Genomic DNA, 18,032 nt, shown 5'->3' with positions numbered 1-18,032 from the left:
TTGAGGGTTGAGAGGGCGGGACAAAGTGATTAATTCGGCCTCGTTGTTGAGGACCGTGTTTTTTACATATTAGTTAATGCGAGTATAAATCCAACTTTGAAAAAAAAAACACATAATAAGTATAAATTAGAATGGAGATTCTGTTTTGTTTTGTTATTTTGCTGTTTTTAATTAGGCTGTACTTTTTTGTGCGCTCTGATTGGCTACCGCTGCCGTCACTCACGGGCTTTTTCACTCCGCCTAGCAAGTTTGTTCACCAATGTAAACTTTAGGAGAGCCGCTCAGGATCCTTTACACACAAAAGTATGTCTAACTTTCCCTATTGTGCTGCTAACTTTGGTTTATTGGATTGGTTAACCACCCGGTTCTAAAATCTTTTATGAAAAGTAGCTGTTAAACGAGTATTTTCGGAATTTAGCTGTTTAAAACGGCTTGTTTCGTTTTCCTGTCTGGTTCGTAACCCAGTTGTTGACAAACACCAAGTGTGGTTGCAGCGGTTTAGCTGGTTAATGTCAGTGTGGTGTTTTAAAACAGGGCAGAAAAGTGACTTTCTCTCCTTTAAAATGATAAAACTTTTAACTCAGTATCCACAAAATATGCGAATAATAACAGTTTTGTAGCTTGTACTTTGTAGTTTAACATAAAAATTGATTTTTTTTTTTCAGGCGTATTTTAGTGTTTAAGGTCGTATTCTCGGTCAGTAAAAGCCCAAAACGTGGCTGAAAGTCTGTAATAGTTTCAGTTCTTGTGTTTTGTCTCCTGTATGTGAACACCTGTGTCACTCACTCATGTCCCTGAACACCTGTGAGCATGTTCTAGTTGTTTTTGTGGTTTTGTGGGTGTAGAATAAGTAGGTAAACCTACATTTTCTTAGCAGCTCGACATCATTTGATAGCTTAGCTAGTTAGCTAACTATGTATCTAGGTTGCTCTAGTCAAGTTACACAATGTATGTTTAGCTACAGTTCATCCTCCAGCTGTAGAGAATACAGCCCAGTTCCCATGGGCAAGTGATCCCATATTGTAGTGCTAACAGTGAAGGAGTGGGTAAACCGCTAATACAATACATACATGACACCTTAAAACTTTTTAAACCAATTCTACACTGTATTAACTGAAACTACAGTGAATAAAAAAGCCACAGAATGGGGTAATAAACACTTGCCTATATAGCTTATACAGTTAGGTCCATACATATTTGGACAGTGACTCAATCTTCATGGTTTGGTTTCTGCATGATTTGAAATGAAACAATGATAGGAAACTGAAGTGTAGACTTGTGTTAAGTGTAGATGTTTACTTCAAGGGGATTAAAAATATTCTATGAAGCGTTTAGGAATTTAGCATTTTAGCATTAGCATTTTCTACAAAGCCCCTTTTTATTTACAGTGGCATGAAAAAGTATTTGCCCCTTCACAGTTTCTTTTGTTTCTGCTTTTTTGTTATACTGATATTTTTCTGACTATCAAACAAACTTTAATATCAGACAAAGATAACCTCAGTAAATATTTTTAATTATGATTCCATTTATTAAAGGAAAAAAAAATATCCAAACCAGTCTAGCCACAATTAGGTCTGATTACTTCCAGACCTGTAGAATCAAGAAATTACTTAAATAGATCCTTAAATAGATATCAAAAAGCAACACATTATGCAGCAATCTAAAGAAATTCAAAAACAGATCTGAAAACAAAGTTATTGATCATCTGTCACCTGGCTATTATACATGAGTGGAGAAAACATACATCACTGGTGAACCTTCCCAAGATTGGCTGGCTGGCTAACCAAAATTACTCCAAAAGAACCCAGAACAACATTTAAATAACTACAGGTCTCACTTGCATCTGTTAGGTTAGTGATAATGAGTCAATAATAAGAAAGAGACTGGTCGCAATTGGTATGCATGGTATCCAATGCCATGGAGCTCAAAAAGAGCACAACAACCATTATCATATTTACAAAGGATTTGGGTTAATATTCTTTGCACTGACATGACAAAAGTAGAACTTTTTTTGAAGGTATGTGTCCTGTGACATCTGGTGTAAAATAATAGATAATTTCAGAAAAAGAACATCATATGAACGTAAAACATGATGGTGGTAGTGTGATGGTCTAGGGCTGCTTTGCTGCTTCAGGGCCAGGACAACTTGCTGTAATAGATGGAACCAGACAATCCTGAAGGAGAATGTCTGGCCATCTGTTCATGACCTCAAGCTCAGGCGTACTTTGGTTCTGTAGCAGGACAATGACCCAAAGCACACAAACAAGTTTACCTCTGAATGGATTAAACAAGTCAAAACAAGTGGCCTAGTCAAAGTCTGATTGAGATGTTGTGGCATGATCTTAAACAAGCTGTTCATGCTGGTTACCCCTCCAATGTGGATGAATTAAAGCACTTTTTCCACAGAGATGTAAAAGAGTCATTGGCAGTTATCGGTAAAGTCTGATTGCAGTTGTTGCCGCCATGGGTGGCACAAACATGTTATAAGGTTAAGGGGGCAAACAGTTTTTACACAGGGCTAGATTGGTTTGGATAGTTTTTTCCTTTAATAAATAAAATAATCGTTTAACAAATGCTTTTTATATTTACTTAGGTTATATTTGCCTGATATTAAAGTTGGTTTGATAATCTGAAAAATATCAATATGACAAAAAAAGCCAAAACTAAATAAGCTGTAGGGGGGGCAAATATTTTTTTTTATGCCACTGTACCTCCTGTAACTGATGATAATCATAAATCGTTTCAAATGGGTGTTTCTATGGATCAAGGAAAGAATAAATACCCGAGCAACTTCAGAAATATAATGTCCCATTAATCTGTCTCCCACTCACTCAAACTCGGATAATTCAAGTTTCCTTGTCATGAGCATGATAGCCAGTGTTTATCCACCCTCACAATGTATACGGATGTGGATGTTCCTAAACTGCTCCTAGGGAGAACATTTCATGATCAATTTACATTTTTTATATACAATATATTTTTGACATAATGCCGCTTCATGCTGTTAAGTCATGAAGATTTTTGGAAAAAAAAATCACTCTTAAGCCTATTTAAAATAAAATGATTGGAATTTATGATAAATAGGCCAATAGATGTGCTTTAAAAAAACTTTGGGGAAACTACATTGACTTTCATTGAATGTTTTTTTTATATTTTGCAAATATAAGGTTTTAACATTTATGGACTTTGAACAAGGATGTGCATGTGGATCTGCTGGTGTGTGAATGCTTGTGTATCTTTTGTCTCTGCTGACTGTGAATGTGTGTGATTCTCTGACTCAGCAGACTAGACATGACCTCTTGACCCGGTTGCGCGTGGGACGATGGCGACTGGTGCAGTGGCTGGCGAGGGGCAGCTTCAGAGGATTATCAGAGATCTACACGGTACAGTGTGTGTGTGAGAGAGAGAGAATGAATGAATGAATGAACGCATGTTGCCTGCATCCTTATGTATGTATGGACTTTTGTGTCTGATAATGTGGTGCAGAGAGAAAGGCTGACCTGTTGCGTGGACAGAGTGAAAGCGTGAGAGAGGGAGAACCTCAGGCAGATTCGCTTTCAGCAAAAGTTAGTGTTAACTTTCATGCTCACTGGATTTCTCTGTAAGAGATCTTTGTCCTGGTCAGCTGAGTGACGAGACCGAAACGGTCAGCAGGCAGGAGGAGGGACATGCAGTCTGAGAGAAAGCCTGTCCAACTGGCAGTCCGGCCTTCAGTGGCCTTCCAGTTCCTGAGATGGATAAGAGGCAGGTCCTGATGAAGGGGAAACATTGGATTTCATTTTGTTGAAAGTCGAATTGTCGGCGCCGGTGGTGATTACAAACAAAATTTGTGTCAATGCATTACTGAACTGTGATAGTACAGCTAATGCTCCGACTCTGGACTTGGCACACCAGAATCTGCACTGTGTAACTTTAGTACTGTGGACAGGACAGACACACAGCCACAGTCATATTTGTGTAAAATCCTTTAATATCTAGTCTAACAAATTCTGATTTCCAACTGTGAGGGGGAGCCTCACTTTAAGCTGCTTTAAAATATCAGGTAGGGATGTTGTGGTATGATCCAATGGTTTAGGATTAATGGTTCAGTTGTTGCTTCTTTTAAGCTTTTAACACCAGCCAAGTTTAATTCTTTTTTTTTTAATGCTGTGTTCTAGAAAAGTGCCCCCTGGGTTTTTTTAGGCATCATGAACAGACATTATTTCCAGCCCACAGCAGCGTGCAAGTGAATGTAATATCTCTGGTTCTAGTGCTTCTATTGCACTTGAGACGCCTTTTCACCAGACATTTGTTTGTGTTTTGCTGTTACAGATTTATGCTCATATTTGAATAATGATTTACAGGTACTAGGTGAATGTTGAGTTCTGCATTGATGTATGGAGTGAAGTGGATAAGAAATGCCTCTGAAACTTGGTTTTCTTCAGTTGTATTACCTGAAAGTCAGCTAACCCTAAATAAAAAATGCACAAATGATGTGTAGACAAGCCATGGATTAAAACATGTTGGTCTGCTTTCTTGGTAATATCAGTACTAACAAAAGCTAAATACATACCTGCTGATACAGAAACTAATTAGTTATAACTGTAATGAGTTAAGGGGGAAATTATATGCTAATGTAACTGAACAGCAAGAAATATCTTACACTCTTTTCTGTCTGTAGATGCTGTGGCTGAGATCACCAAAGAGTACAAGGAGAATGGAGAACCAATCACAGACGACAGCTCTAATCTGCAGAAGTTCTCCTACAAACTGGAGTACCTGCTACAAGTTAGGATTCTTTAGTACTTGTACTTGTACACATACATACACATACATGGGGGTGCAAGAAAACTTGTATATATCAAAGTACTGCAATCTGTATTGAATTTTACAAATACATTATCGATTTTTAACTGTTAGTTTACATTTAAAATTTGGTGTCGTAGTTCAAGTAGTGTTGTGTTTACTCCTCACTCACTAGACAGCAGTGTTTTAGTACTTCATCTCCTTCAAAAAAAATCAATAAAATAAAAAAAGTCAGACTACCATCACAATTATGTGAACATGCTCTGCTCGCTAATTGAACATAATGGGCACTATTGACGTCAGCAAATTAGGTCATTTTCTTATATTTTAAAATAAGTTGATAATGTAATTATCATGAAAGGACAAATTTTCAGTGTACACATTATGACTCACTATTGGTATTCTATTTCACATAGTGGTTCTAAAGCACCATTTTGCAATTTTTGCACAGTATGACCAGAAGGACAAGACTACGTTTCTGGGTACGAGGAAGGATTACTGGGATTACTTCAGTGACTGTCTGGCCAAAATCAAAGGAGCCAACGATGGCATTCGATTTGTCAAGTCAATTACTGAGGTAAATATGCACTCACTTATATTCAGTATTCAGTAAAGGTCACAGTATATTTCTTAATTTCGGTTGCTATAATATCATTTCAGTATCATTATAAACAGTTTAAAAGCCACAGCATGTGGTGTAGGTGGTCATCACACACTGACAATGCCAGGATACAGAAAACTATGGTGTTCTGCGCTTTCTGCTCTGTATTTAACGTTGGTGAGTTAAAGATGGTGTAAATATTGTAAATCTCTTAGAACCATAAGCCAGTTTTTATAGTATGATGCACCTTTCTTTGCCTAAAATGACAAAGAATTTTGAGTTTATATACTCAAATTTTTATATACTCAGTCTTAATTTGAGAGGTAAATATTAACAGAATTTAGATGTTTGACCATGTGTTGATCAAACATTTACTTAGTAAGTCAACATCAAATAAAATAGTAAAAATTTAAAAATGTATCTTTTTATTATTTGATAGTTCTTTTTCTTGTCATTAATATGCAATGAGATCCCATGGCTCTTGTTATGAAGAATTGCATTTGGTGAGGCTGGATTAATCACTAATTGTTAAGAACACCAGCATGAAGTTGTCTGCTTAATGTGGTCTCAGTGGGTTCTGGGTGATACTAAAATATCAAATATATTTAAAAACATGTAATTATTGAGACATTTTCTATTGTGATATTGAGACTGTAGGTCATTTTAGCTTTGCCTCCACAAACAGATAATCTCCATGACCAGATTAGGTGTGTACACATTTTTTGTATGTTGTAGTTCATTGTTCTTTTGTTCTATTTCAAATACAAAAGGTCTACTTATCTAATCTATATAGCTCCTTCCTCATGGATTTACAATGAAAGGTCTTTTTTCTAATACCACAATCTTATGTGGTCATTACGGAACAAGACACTTAATACAAACTGTTGTCTGTGCCACTTTGCCCTTTACTGACTGTAATTTCTGACAAACCAAAAATCTCACTTCCTATTGCTAAGTACATGGAACGTAGGGCTTTACTCAGTGTGGTTTGTGTCAGATGAGGAAATAAACGTGACTTGTGGCTTATTTTTAGTGTGTGGAAATCATAGTACTTTTCTGATTTGGCCATATCTGGTTTCTTGTGGCATATTATAGATTATAGTGCAATCCTTCTCTGTGCATGTCCCAGTTTAGAAATCTAGTAGACATTTCCACAAAAAACAGTACTTATAATCATATTTTCACACACAGACAAAATGTATTAGTAATGACAGATCCTTAACAAATGATAAAAAATACAGTGATTTTTATTCAGAATAAGCTGCGATTTATCCAGTTTAACAGGACTAATTACCCTCTCAGTATCCAAACATGCAGGTAGTCAGTGTGTTTTTCTAACATTGATAAAATCTATGATATACTCAGAGATGCATCACTGTCATTTATCACAAAAAACAAATGAATGAATAAAACATATTTCCCAGATATACTCTCTTTACAGGCAATCATTTACTGTGGTGTGAAAAAGTGTTTTCTCTCTTCATGATTTCTTTTTTTTTTTTGTCACTCAATTTAATGTTTCAAATCGCCAAACTAATTTAAATATAAGTCAAAGATAACACAAGTAAACACAAAATTCAGTTTTTAAATAAAGGTTTTTATTATTAAGGAAGATAAAAAAAAAAACATCCGAACCTGCATGGTCCTGTGTGAAAAAGTGTTGGTCCCCTTAATTAAAACATAACTGAACTGTGGTTTATCACACCTGAGTTCTGTTTCTCTAGCCACACCCAGGCCTGATTACTGCCTTACTTGTTCTCAGTCTATAAATCACTTAAATGGGACCTGCCTGACAAAGTGAAGTAAACTAGTAGATACTCAAAAGCTAGACTCCCTGCCAATATCTAAAGAAAATCAGGAAAAAAAATTGTAAAAATGTAATTGAGACCTATCAGTCTGGAAAAGGTTAAAAAGCCAACCACATTGAGAGCCATTATGCCTCTTTTATACCTCATTATGTCCTGCATGGAGTACAAAGACAAAAAACATTGCTGAGCAAAAAGAACATTGTCTACATTTTGCCAGAAAACATCTTGATGATCCCCAAGACTTTTGGGAAAATACTCTGTAGACTGACAAGACAAAAGTTTTGAAACTTTTTGAAAGGTGTCTGTATTGTTACATCTGGCATAAAAGTAACATTGCATTCAGAAAAAGAACATCATACCTACAGTAAAACATGGTAGTGTGATGGTCTGGGGCTGTTTTGCTGCTCTGGGATCTGAAAAATGTACTGTGATAAATGGAACCATGAATTCTGCTGTCTACCAAAAAAATCCTGAAGGAGAAAATCTGGCTGTTCGTGACCTCAAGCTGAAATGAACTTGGGTTCTGCAGCAGGACAATAATCCAAAACACACCAGCAAGTCCACCTCTGAATGGCTGAAGAAAAAAAAACAAAGTTAAGACTTTGGAGTGGCCTAGTCAAAGTCCTGACCTGAATCCGATTGAGATGCTGTGGCAAGGAGGTTAAAGCTCGAAAATCCTCCAGTGTGGCGGAATTACAACAATTCTGTAAAAAAGAGTGAAGCAAAATTCCTCCGCAGCTCTGTGAAAGAGTCATTAAAAGTTACCACAAACGGTTAATTGCTAAGGGTGGCCAAACCAGTTACCAGGTTTAGGGGCAAATAGTTTTTCACACAGGGCCATGTAGGTTTTGTGATTTTGCATTTGTGGCAGTTTTAAAAGAGGCTGTGTCTGAATTGTCCTTAGCCTCCTGAGTGGAGGAGTAAAAGTAAAAAAGAGATGGAGAATGGAGAAATTCAATTTTCACAATTACCTAAAGCTTTTGCACAGGATTATATATCAGTCCATCCATCCATCCATAAAATTTGAATGCCTAATTTCTGCTGTGATCCACTATAGTGGTATAATTTGTGCGTAAGATGGTGTTCACTGGGAAAATCCTCTAGCTGTGTAATGGTCTAGGGTTAAGTCTATGTCTAGGATGCACATGTGTGTAAAAAGTTTAACGTGAACATGTAATAAAATGACTGCCAAAGTTGATGGAATGCTTTTTTATTTTTTTTATTTTTCTTTTTAAGTTAAACACATTACTCTGCCTCATAGCTTCTCGAGTTTTGTCATTTCCAAAAGCACAAGACTGCTTGTAATTGCATTTTAAATTTACAGAATTTATTTCTCTCTTCTCTTCTTTTCTATCTCATGTGTTTCCAGTTGAAGACATCACTGGGGAAAGGTAGAGCGTTTATCCGCTACTCTCTGGTGCACCAGCGGCTGGCGGACACTCTTCAGCAGTGCCTCCTGAACCAGAGAGCCACCAGGTACCAGCAGTCAGGTCTTACCCTCTCAGAAATCTTAGACATTTACAATTAAATTACCTGCCACTTAGTGTTTGGCGAGACTTTCTGCATTAATTTGCACTAAAATTGCGTTCATATAATTGCTTACAGTCCTTAGTCTGGAAATAAAGCAGAATTATATTAAATATGGTATTTTTTTGCTCTTGGGCTCCCCCTACAGTAAAGGATCATTCATGCTTTGTGCAAAACACTAAAAGACACACGTCTACACAGCATTTGTTGACAAGCTCAGAGATACATAAGGGTCACTGAAAAAGAAAACATGGTGAGAGTGCTATTACAGGATTTTACATGACTATGACTTATCTTATTCCTCTGAGCATAAGTTTTCCTGCCCACAGTGCAAACTTATATAGTACAGTTTCTAGTATTCTGAGCCAGGAGTAGCAATGACCAAAACTGAATTAAGTATGTGTTTTTATCATTTTTTAGGGAGGGGAGTGAAGTGCCCACTCTAAAAAGTCTGGGAACTGGGCAAAATGTCTTCAAGTATATTTTAGAAGCATGATAGGTGGAATAGTCCACCTAAAAATATAAAAGTAGTACCCGATAGTCTCTCAGGGTAGTTTTGATTAAATAAATGCTTGGGTAGCTTCATATTCTACCTTCAATAACCTGGAAACATGACATCCGCCGTGTGTTTTCATGCAAGAGAGAGAGAAAGAGAATGTGTGAGAGAACACAGCAGAGGTGTGTCGAAGAAAATAAAATGAAATGATTGATTAAGGTAGCGAACGGCTACATAGGTAGCCTGCTGGTTTAGAATCATTGCTACCCGGACACACAATAAACAGCGCACGCAGTTACAAACACACTTACACAGACAAACTCATCATTCCCATCATTAATAAGGTCTCTGACTAAAGCGCGAAGCTAGGCGAGGTGAGGCTGGGTGAAGAAGAAGCTCTCTTGATTGGCCGAAAGCACTTTGATTACGCATCAGCAGTGGAATCAACTTCAGTGACAGCATGATTAAATCTGGTAAAATGCGAGATGAAATGATATGCACAGTTTAGCACATGGACTGTTAGGACTGTTGTGCTAAATGCGTACATGTTGGCAGGTCTGCTTTAGTTAACTTGCTTTTCTTTTTTGAGCACAATTACTGAACCTTTTTAAGTTTTAAGTTACAAGTGTAACAGAGCTCCCCAGCATGCAGCAGCGACTGCAAAGTGAAATATTCCTATAACGACCCTTCCCAAACCAACCGATCCTGAAATCACAAAGTGTTTGTCATTAAACTAGGCCAATGGGGCTCCAAATTTGTGAAAAAATACAATGTGGCCAGTCAGTGGGCCCTAGTTATTGCATGGGCACCAAGGGTTGGAAATAAATTATTAGGATGTAAAAATTGGGATGTAAATCTTTGAAGCTTAATAGGCCAAGTCTGATTCCATGTCCAGGTCAATAAAAGTGTCAAGCCGAAAAAAAATCTAATTTATGACTAAAGTCCAAGTCATACATCTGATTCATGTTAACCCATGTTAGCATTATGGTGCTCAATCAGAAATATCACACATATAAACAGTAATAGTGACTTTAGCGTACTTTAATTAAGCTTATAAACTTAATAAAGATAATGTGTACAGCATTGAAAATCAAATGAGTTGCATTATTGCTTCAATTTTGTGTGTCGCCACCTGTGTGCGTTTAGACATTATGTAATTCCACTGGTCTGGAAATTCTTGTGAAGGGAACATAATTTTTCTTCAGTCCATTGTTCTATGTTCCTGTAAAATGAAACCACTCCCTCACCCTCACTTTCATCAGGTTAATCATCTCTTCCTTTATTTGGTTTTACTTCTGGTATGTTGGTTTCTGTGCTTTGTCTGAATGAGTGCTAGAGGTGGAAGCTGCCCTTTTCTTTGTGTTAGTTAAAGAATAGGTGTGTGTTTTGGGGTGAAAACAAGCAAGCAAGCATGTGTGTTTGTGATAGTAAGTGATAGGGGAGTAACGGCCGTCTATAGGAGACTTGTGGAACCAATGAACCAATCAATTTCTTTCTCTTTCACTCGTGCCGTGTGTCTGTCCCTTTCTCTCACGTTCCCTCTCTTTCGCTCCCGTCATCTGTCTGTCTGTCTCTCTCTCTCTCGCTCTCTCTTTCGCTTGTGCCGTCTATCTGTCTCTCTCTCTCTCGCTCGTTCTCTCTCTTTTGCTCGTGCTGTCTGTCCCTCTCTTTTTCGCTCTCTTTTTTGCTTACACCATCTCTCTGTCTGCCTCTCTCTCTCCCTCTCTCTCTCTTTTGCTTGTGCTGCTTGTCTGTCCCTCTCACTCTCTCTCTCTATTTCGCTCGTGCAGTCTGTCCGTCCCTTTCTTTCTCGCTATCTTTCTTTTGCTCGCGCCGTCTGTCTGACTGTATGTCTCTCTCTCTCTCTTTTTCGCTTGTGCCGTCTGTCTGTCCCTCTCTCTCTCGCTCTCTCTCTTCCGCTCGCACTGTCTGTCTGTCTCTCTCTCTCTCGCTCTCTTTTTTGCTCACACCATCTCTCTTTCTGCCTCTCTCTCTCGCTCTCTCTCTCTTTTGCTCGTGCCATCTGTCTGTCCCTCTCTCTTTCTCGTTCTCTCTCTTTTGCTCACGATGTCTGTCCCTCGCTCTCTCCCTTTCGCTCATGCTGTCTGTCTGTCTCTTTCTCTCGTTGTCTCTCTTTGCTTGCACTCTGTCTGTCTGTCTCACTCTCTTTCGCTTGCGCCATCTGTCTCTCTCTCGTGCTTTCTTTTTTTGCTCTCACACCATCTGTCTGTCTCTCACTCGTTCTCTCTCTTTTGCTCGCGCCATCTGTCTTTCTCTCTCTCTATTTCTCTCTCTCTCTCTCTCTTTTTCTCTCTTTCTCTCCCTCTCTCTCTTTCTCTCTCTCTCTTAATTTTACCAATCTAATGCTGATATTTCTTAAAAATAACTCAAATACTGAAATGCTTTTAGTAATATACTCAATCAGGCTCACTGTTTGTTTGTTCCAACAAGATACAAAAGATGGACCTCTCATGATGACAGTAAGAGAGAACCCTGGTTTTAAGCATTTAATAAAAGAGCTCAAGCCCCGTAAAAACATTCCACTCCAAAAAACAAAACATGATTATAATAAAGATTAATTGTTAATAGGAAATGAATAAAGGTGAGGCTATACAAAATGCCCAGCCTCTTTATTTTTTCCACCAATTGTACCAAGAAAGTACCGAAAAACGTATTTCCCCTTCTACAGTGAATAATATCATTAAATCTTTTAAGCATTTGTGTTGGCGGTATACACATTCAGAAACATAATTAATCTGTATTAATTTTGCTATATAAAAGTGAGCACTTAAACTTTGTGTTTTTTATCTGTAGTGACTGGTATTATGCTCGGAGTCCCTTCCTAAAGCCTCATCTCAGTGTGGACATCATTAATTATCTGTATGAGCTTAATGAGGTCCAGTTTGACCTGGCTTCCCGAGGGCATGACCTTGATTCCGCCTGGCCCACATTTGCAAGGTAATTAAAAGCTATAATGATCTTAAGTTCCCTTTAAAAAGACACTTATTGTGATGGTTAAATACTATAGCCTGAGTGAAAGTTTAGCATGTATTTGAGAATATATAAATATGAATCATGTTCGCAGTGTAACACTTCAGTGCTTTCGCTGTATGAATTGTGCCACAGGAGGACTTTAGGAATGACTAACTCTCCCAGCCACATGTGGAAACCACCCAGCCGCAGCTCCAGCATTAACAGCCTGGCCAGCACATATTCACAGGTAAGACGTACCTGTATGACTACATGTTTGTGGGCACACCTTCTACTGAATGCATTCAGCTGGCACAGATATGCAAATACGCACACCAGTAACAGCTGACTTAAAAAAACTGCTATCCAAATTCTCTCATATAATTACTAATGATTATTTAGATTTTTACTCAACATGTGCTGCACTTTTTTTTTTTTTTTAGGGCTGTTTATAATGAATCATTCTGTTAATCAGTGTTCTTTAAGCACTTATGATATCCACAATATGCTCATAAAAGCAGAATATTAAAATTTATTTCATTAACATAAAACAGGGGTTCCCAACCTTTTGCAACTTACGGCCCCCTTAGCCCACTGCCGAAATTTTCAGACCTCAAATAATGCAAAGAAAACAAGTTCATATTCAAGTTTTAAGAATTTAGAAATTAATATTTGGTGGAATAACCCTGGTTTTTAATCACAGTTTTCATGCATCTTTGGCATATTCTCCTCCACCAGTCTTACACACTGCTTTTGGATGACTTTATGCCACTCATGGTGCAGTTTTGTTTGATGGCTTTTTAATTTGGTAAAATCAAAGAAACTAATCATTTTTAAGTGGTCTCTTATTTTTTCCAGAGCTGTATATATTTTGCAATTTAAAACCAAGTACAGTACAACCATAAACTTTGCCGTTATTGTGCATATGATTGGGCCCAACCCAACCCAAGCCCGTTCACATTGTGCCGCTCCATAAACGCCCCGTCATTTTAAACCCCAAGCATGATTTAAATGCACATTTCTTTAGTACATAGAGAGTCAAAACCTGTTTAACTATACTTCTGAGAGATAGTTGCTTGTATTTCCTGATTTTCTTATTTAAAAGTCTCCATTATCTTGTCTGCCGGCTGTGTCTGCACCCCAGCAAGCTGCACGGTGCACAGATTGAGCAATTTATGGAACTTTTAATTTTAGCCACATGGACCTGCAGCTGCAGACAAGTGGAGGAGCTTGTATGTGCACACTGCGCAGGCCAGCACTCTGTAATTATAAAACCATTATATTGATTATATTACCATTCTAACCTGTGCAACATCACAAAGATCACAGTTTGATTTAAAAACTTTGCTTTATTGTGATTATTATGCAGTAGCTTTATATACAATAAAAAGTAGCATTAAAACATAGGCATCATAGACCATTTTCTTGAAAGTGAAAATGATGAGTAAAACATATAGGCTTGAGAAACCACTTCAATCAGATCCATTAATAACACAACTAGTGTGTTTATCTAGCTATGTTATCTATCTGTGACTGTACTATGTCTAACCAATCAACTAGCTCAATTTAAACATGTTTTATTTTGCAAATAAATTACCAATCTATCTTAGATTACATTTTTTGAACTATTTATACATTTAAAATATTTTTTACTCTGCAAAATAAAAATATATATAATTTATTATCTTATGCAGGCCACTGGGGGGCAGCAGCTCACAGGATGAAAATCACTGACATAGAATATTGTCAAATTGCCCACCTTTAAATTATGGCGCTCCTTAAAATTCTATTAAGATGTGTTTCGGGGGAGTGGGGGATTTGATCCGATGGTGATCATCTATTATTCTGACTTCACAGCATTCTGATCCTCACAGCAATGCTTTAAAATCTAGTAGAAAGCCATCAGTGGAGAGTGGAGACAGTTACTCCAACATAAGCAGGATCAACTCTTTTTTAATGCCCTTGATTTCAGAATATACAAGGAATGAGCAGGTGTCCCAGTACTTTTGTTCATATTGTATATTTGATAGGATTACACTAAAATTACATCTGATTACAGTATCTACATGCAATTTAATCCAATTTGCTTCCTCATAAATCAATCGTTTCTTGTGTGACATGCTTATGTAAATCAGACTCCAAATTCCAGCAGAGGCCACTAATGACCAAAGAATGATCCCAAGACAGAGTTATGACTTGTATAAATTGTTCCTGAATAATTTTGTTTTTCATGTCAACATTTGAATTAAATGGAACTAGAAATTAGACATTTTAAGAAATGCAAATTATATGGATCAAAGATGCCAGCGTTTCCCGACCCTGGTACTGGAGGCACATCTCCCTGCACATGAAAGTACTGTGCCCCACTTAATCCCCTTACTTTACTTACTCTGAAAAGGATTATAAATGGCTTATGGTATGTAGTAGGATCAGGTGTGCTGGGAGCAGAGGAGCGGGAAAAACACTATGGGTGCTTTCACAGATTTTTCAGTTTTATCCTAACCAAAATTACAGGTGTTCCACAAACCACAGTCCAAAAATTTGTGCGGACCGAAAGAGGTGATCTCAGTGGTCTAGTGGTCTCAGTCTGAACCATGGTCAAATTTGAGAGGAATCAGTCTATCATCAGTCTTTAAACAATAGAAGAAGAAAAAGAACCAGTCTTGCCCCAAAATTTGTCATGCAGTAGTATGGGTGCAATAGATTACACTGGTGATTCTTGAATCTACTCTAACTGTAGATTAACCCTTATTTATAAATAGAAATAAAAAAGCTAAGACAGCTACTCTTTGTATTGGGCCCTATAGTGTAATTAGTTACCTTTGATGTATATAAAAAAATAGTCAAGTGAAGTTTCTGTAGACCTTCCAAAGGTTCTTCTCTGTCATCAGTCTTTTCATAATTTGAAGCACTAAATCTCACTATAATCTCTCCCGCTCCATGTCTACTATTACTCTCTTAGCAAGCCCCTGAGTTACCCTGCAGTCCAGACTTCGGGCATAGCCTGTTGGCCGATCTTGCCGAGCCGCTGTCTGACTCGACCAGCAGTGCTGTAGAAGAGTTGCGCCTGGAGCTGGATCAGTCAGAACTGAAGCAGCGAGAGCTTATCGAACGACTCCAGCAGCTTGGTGGTGAAGCCACAGAGCTCCGTGAAGTGGTGACAGAACTACAGCGGCAGCTGGACATTTCATTAGCAGCCCAGGCTAACCATCAGGAGCTTCAGCTCAAGTTAGAAGCGTTAAACGAGAGGGAAAGAATCCTGGCCCAGGAGCTGGATGTTCTGAAGGCACGTGAAAGCATTAGAGAGGCTGCTCATCAGGAGCTTCAAGGTAAGTTGGCTGGTGCAGAGAGGAAGAATGAGGAGCTGATGGCAAAATTGGACGGAGTACTTGAGGAGAAAGGGCAAAGGGCAGCCAGCCACTTTGACTCAGCCCAGAAGATCCACGAGCTTCTGGATGGACTGAAAGAAGCTGAGAAAGGAAGGATAGAAGCACTGGCAGATGGAGAGGAGAAGAGGATGCAGGCTGAACGTTTGGTTGAAGATCTAAGAATGAAAGAGCAAGCGTTGAAGGATGGAGAGGTAAAAATTGTTGCTTTAACAGAAAAGGGTGAAAAACTCAAGAAACAGGCAGAAGACCAACGTAATGCTGTTGATAAGCTTCAGGGGGCCCTTGCAGTGCGAGAAAAGGAAGCAAGCAACCTTCAAAAGCAATTGCAAGGCCTTCAGTTCTCCCTGGAGACAATGGAAAAGCAGACTGAAGAAGAGAAGAAGAGGAACTTTGAGGAGAGAGAGGAGTTACAGAAGAAATTGAATTCTTTGAAAGAAACTCTGGATGGGAAGGTCCAAAGCTTTACAGCCCAGCTAAAGACAAAAGAAACAGAACTTCTGTCCAGTGCCAAAAGGATCAAACACCTGGAAGGAGAAACTGAGAGACTTAAGGGAGAGAGACAGAGCTTGAGTGGGACTGTTGCAGAACTTGAGGTTGGTTACAAAGACCAGACCAAAAAGATAGACGAATACAAGGAGCAGTGCACCAACCTCATGGAGGTGAACAGTAAGCTGATGCAAACAGTTAAAAGGACTGAAGAGACCAGGAAGGAGCTGGCAGAAAGCAAGGCTGCATTAGAGAGTGAGCTGGCTGTGCTGAGGGCATCAGAAAAGCAGATCAGAGGCCAGCTCAATGATGCTAAAGTGTCTGTGGATGAACGTGAACAGCGGATGCGTGAGGAGAACCGCGAGCTGGACGAGAGACTACAAAAAGCAAATTTGCAGCTCGAGGAGTCCCAGGGCTTAGTGCGCAAGCTGGAGCAGGAGAACGGGGAAGTCAAAGAAGAGCATGGCACCCTCAAAGCTTCTCTCTTGGCCTTACAGGACGAACTACGCAACAGCAATAGCCAGATCGCTGATCTTGAGAAAAACCTTGCGGCGTCAAGACGCAACGAAGCAAATCTGACTTTGCAGCTGAAGGACAGAGACTCTCAGCTGGAGGATCGAGAGAGACTTTGCGAGCAACTCCAGGCACGAGTGGATGAGCTGGAAGTCAGGGAGAGAGAACTGGAGGCTGGAACTGCTGAGGCAGAGAGAGCCATCGTGAGGCAGAAAGAGATGATGGAGAGACTTGAGGTACAGTGCAAAGCTGTGGAGAAGGCTCAGATAGAGACAAGTGCCTGCCAGGCCAAGGAAGCCCAAGAAATGGCTTTGAAAGGAGCTATGCTGGAGGAACAGTTGGGGCTGAATATGACAGAGGTGTCCAGACTCCGGGAGGAGGTGGTGGACCTGAAGGCCAAACTCCACAGTGCCCTGGAAGAGAAGGTCAAGGTCCAGTCCAGGCTAGAAGTCAAAGAGACAACTTGTGAAGAGCTACAGAGTCTGACAGAACAGCTAAAAAAGCAAGTTGAGGAGCAAAATCGCACCCATGTGAGTGAACTACTGCAGTACAGGGAGCGTTTGGAGGAGATATCTTCTGAATTGGATGTGAAAAGATCTACTCAGAATAAAATGGAAGCCAACTTGGCTGCAGCCCAGAAAGAAGTTTGTGAGCTCAAGGCCCATAATGGAAGACTTGTACTGGAGACAGCTGAGACAAAAGAGGGACTTTGCAGAGCCAACACGGAGATGGCAGAGCTAGGAATGACCATCTGCAGGCTAACCGCAGAGCGAGAGGAAGCTCGGGAGCGCTGGACAGCTGAGGCTAGCCGCATCCACGAGTTGGAGGAGCAGGGCGAGCGGGAGACGGAGCGACTGAATGCCAGCATGGCGGCCCTGCGACAAGAGAACGGCAGCCTTCAAGAGGAGCTCCAACAAATGGAAAAGCTTCCAGAAACAGTGCTGGAGTTAAAGGATCTGCTTGACAAGGCTGAAAGTGAGAGAGAGGCAGCACGAGAAGAGACGGCAACCGTAAGGTTTCAGATGAGCACAGAGAACATGGCACATCAAAACGAGGTGAAGGTAAGAAGAGATTTTCTTTGGGAATTACTTAAAAAGTATACACTGACATGCCCGAAGTCATTGGAGGACAGTACGCAAATCAATAATGAAATATTACCTCAGGGTATACAGGTTGGGAATGCCCACACATGTGAGTTGTGTTGTGTTATATTGTGAGTTATGTTGAACAATGACCAGCATGCTTATGGCAAGGTGACCTAAATTATCAGAGTTCAAGCCAGGCCTAATGTAACTTTAACCTTCCTCTACCCACAGTGTCACATATATACCAGGAATACATCATAGAAGGCAATACCCCCACAGTATATAGTGTGGTGGGTGGTAATGATTGTGACCAGCAGCAGAGAAGCAGAGAAGAGAAGGCTAGAATTTTCAATGCAAACAGACAAACAACTT

The 18,032-nt window shown here is 39.3% G+C and overlaps 1 protein-coding gene across 2 annotated transcripts in view; it reads left to right on the top strand.

The window, feature by feature from the left end:
* Nucleotides 1-237: 237 nt before the first annotated feature.
* The window catches only part of fyco1a (FYVE and coiled-coil domain autophagy adaptor 1a), a 39,561-nt gene continuing 21,766 nt past the window's right edge, over nucleotides 238-18,032 (top strand). The window contains exons 1-8 of one of the 2 annotated variants that reach the window (XM_022685886.2): nucleotides 238-303; nucleotides 3,285-3,383; nucleotides 4,661-4,767; nucleotides 5,237-5,362; nucleotides 8,564-8,670; nucleotides 12,032-12,175; nucleotides 12,344-12,437; nucleotides 15,150-17,636. In XM_022685886.2, coding sequence (XP_022541607.2) covers nucleotides 3,323-3,383; nucleotides 4,661-4,767; nucleotides 5,237-5,362; nucleotides 8,564-8,670; nucleotides 12,032-12,175; nucleotides 12,344-12,437; nucleotides 15,150-17,636 — 3,126 coding nt within the window. In that variant the 5' untranslated portion in view covers nucleotides 238-303; nucleotides 3,285-3,322. Of the gene's footprint in view, nucleotides 304-3,281; nucleotides 3,384-4,660; nucleotides 4,768-5,236; nucleotides 5,363-8,563; nucleotides 8,671-12,031; nucleotides 12,176-12,343; nucleotides 12,438-15,149; nucleotides 17,637-18,032 lie in introns of both variants that reach the window. The other variant, XM_022685885.2, reaches the window with a different exon arrangement.

Source organism: Astyanax mexicanus, chromosome 13 (genome assembly GCF_023375975.1).
Source record: "Astyanax mexicanus isolate ESR-SI-001 chromosome 13, AstMex3_surface, whole genome shotgun sequence".
Classification (NCBI taxonomy): domain Eukaryota; kingdom Metazoa; phylum Chordata; class Actinopteri; order Characiformes; family Acestrorhamphidae; genus Astyanax; species Astyanax mexicanus.
This window is presented reverse-complemented; position numbering and strand designations above follow the sequence as displayed.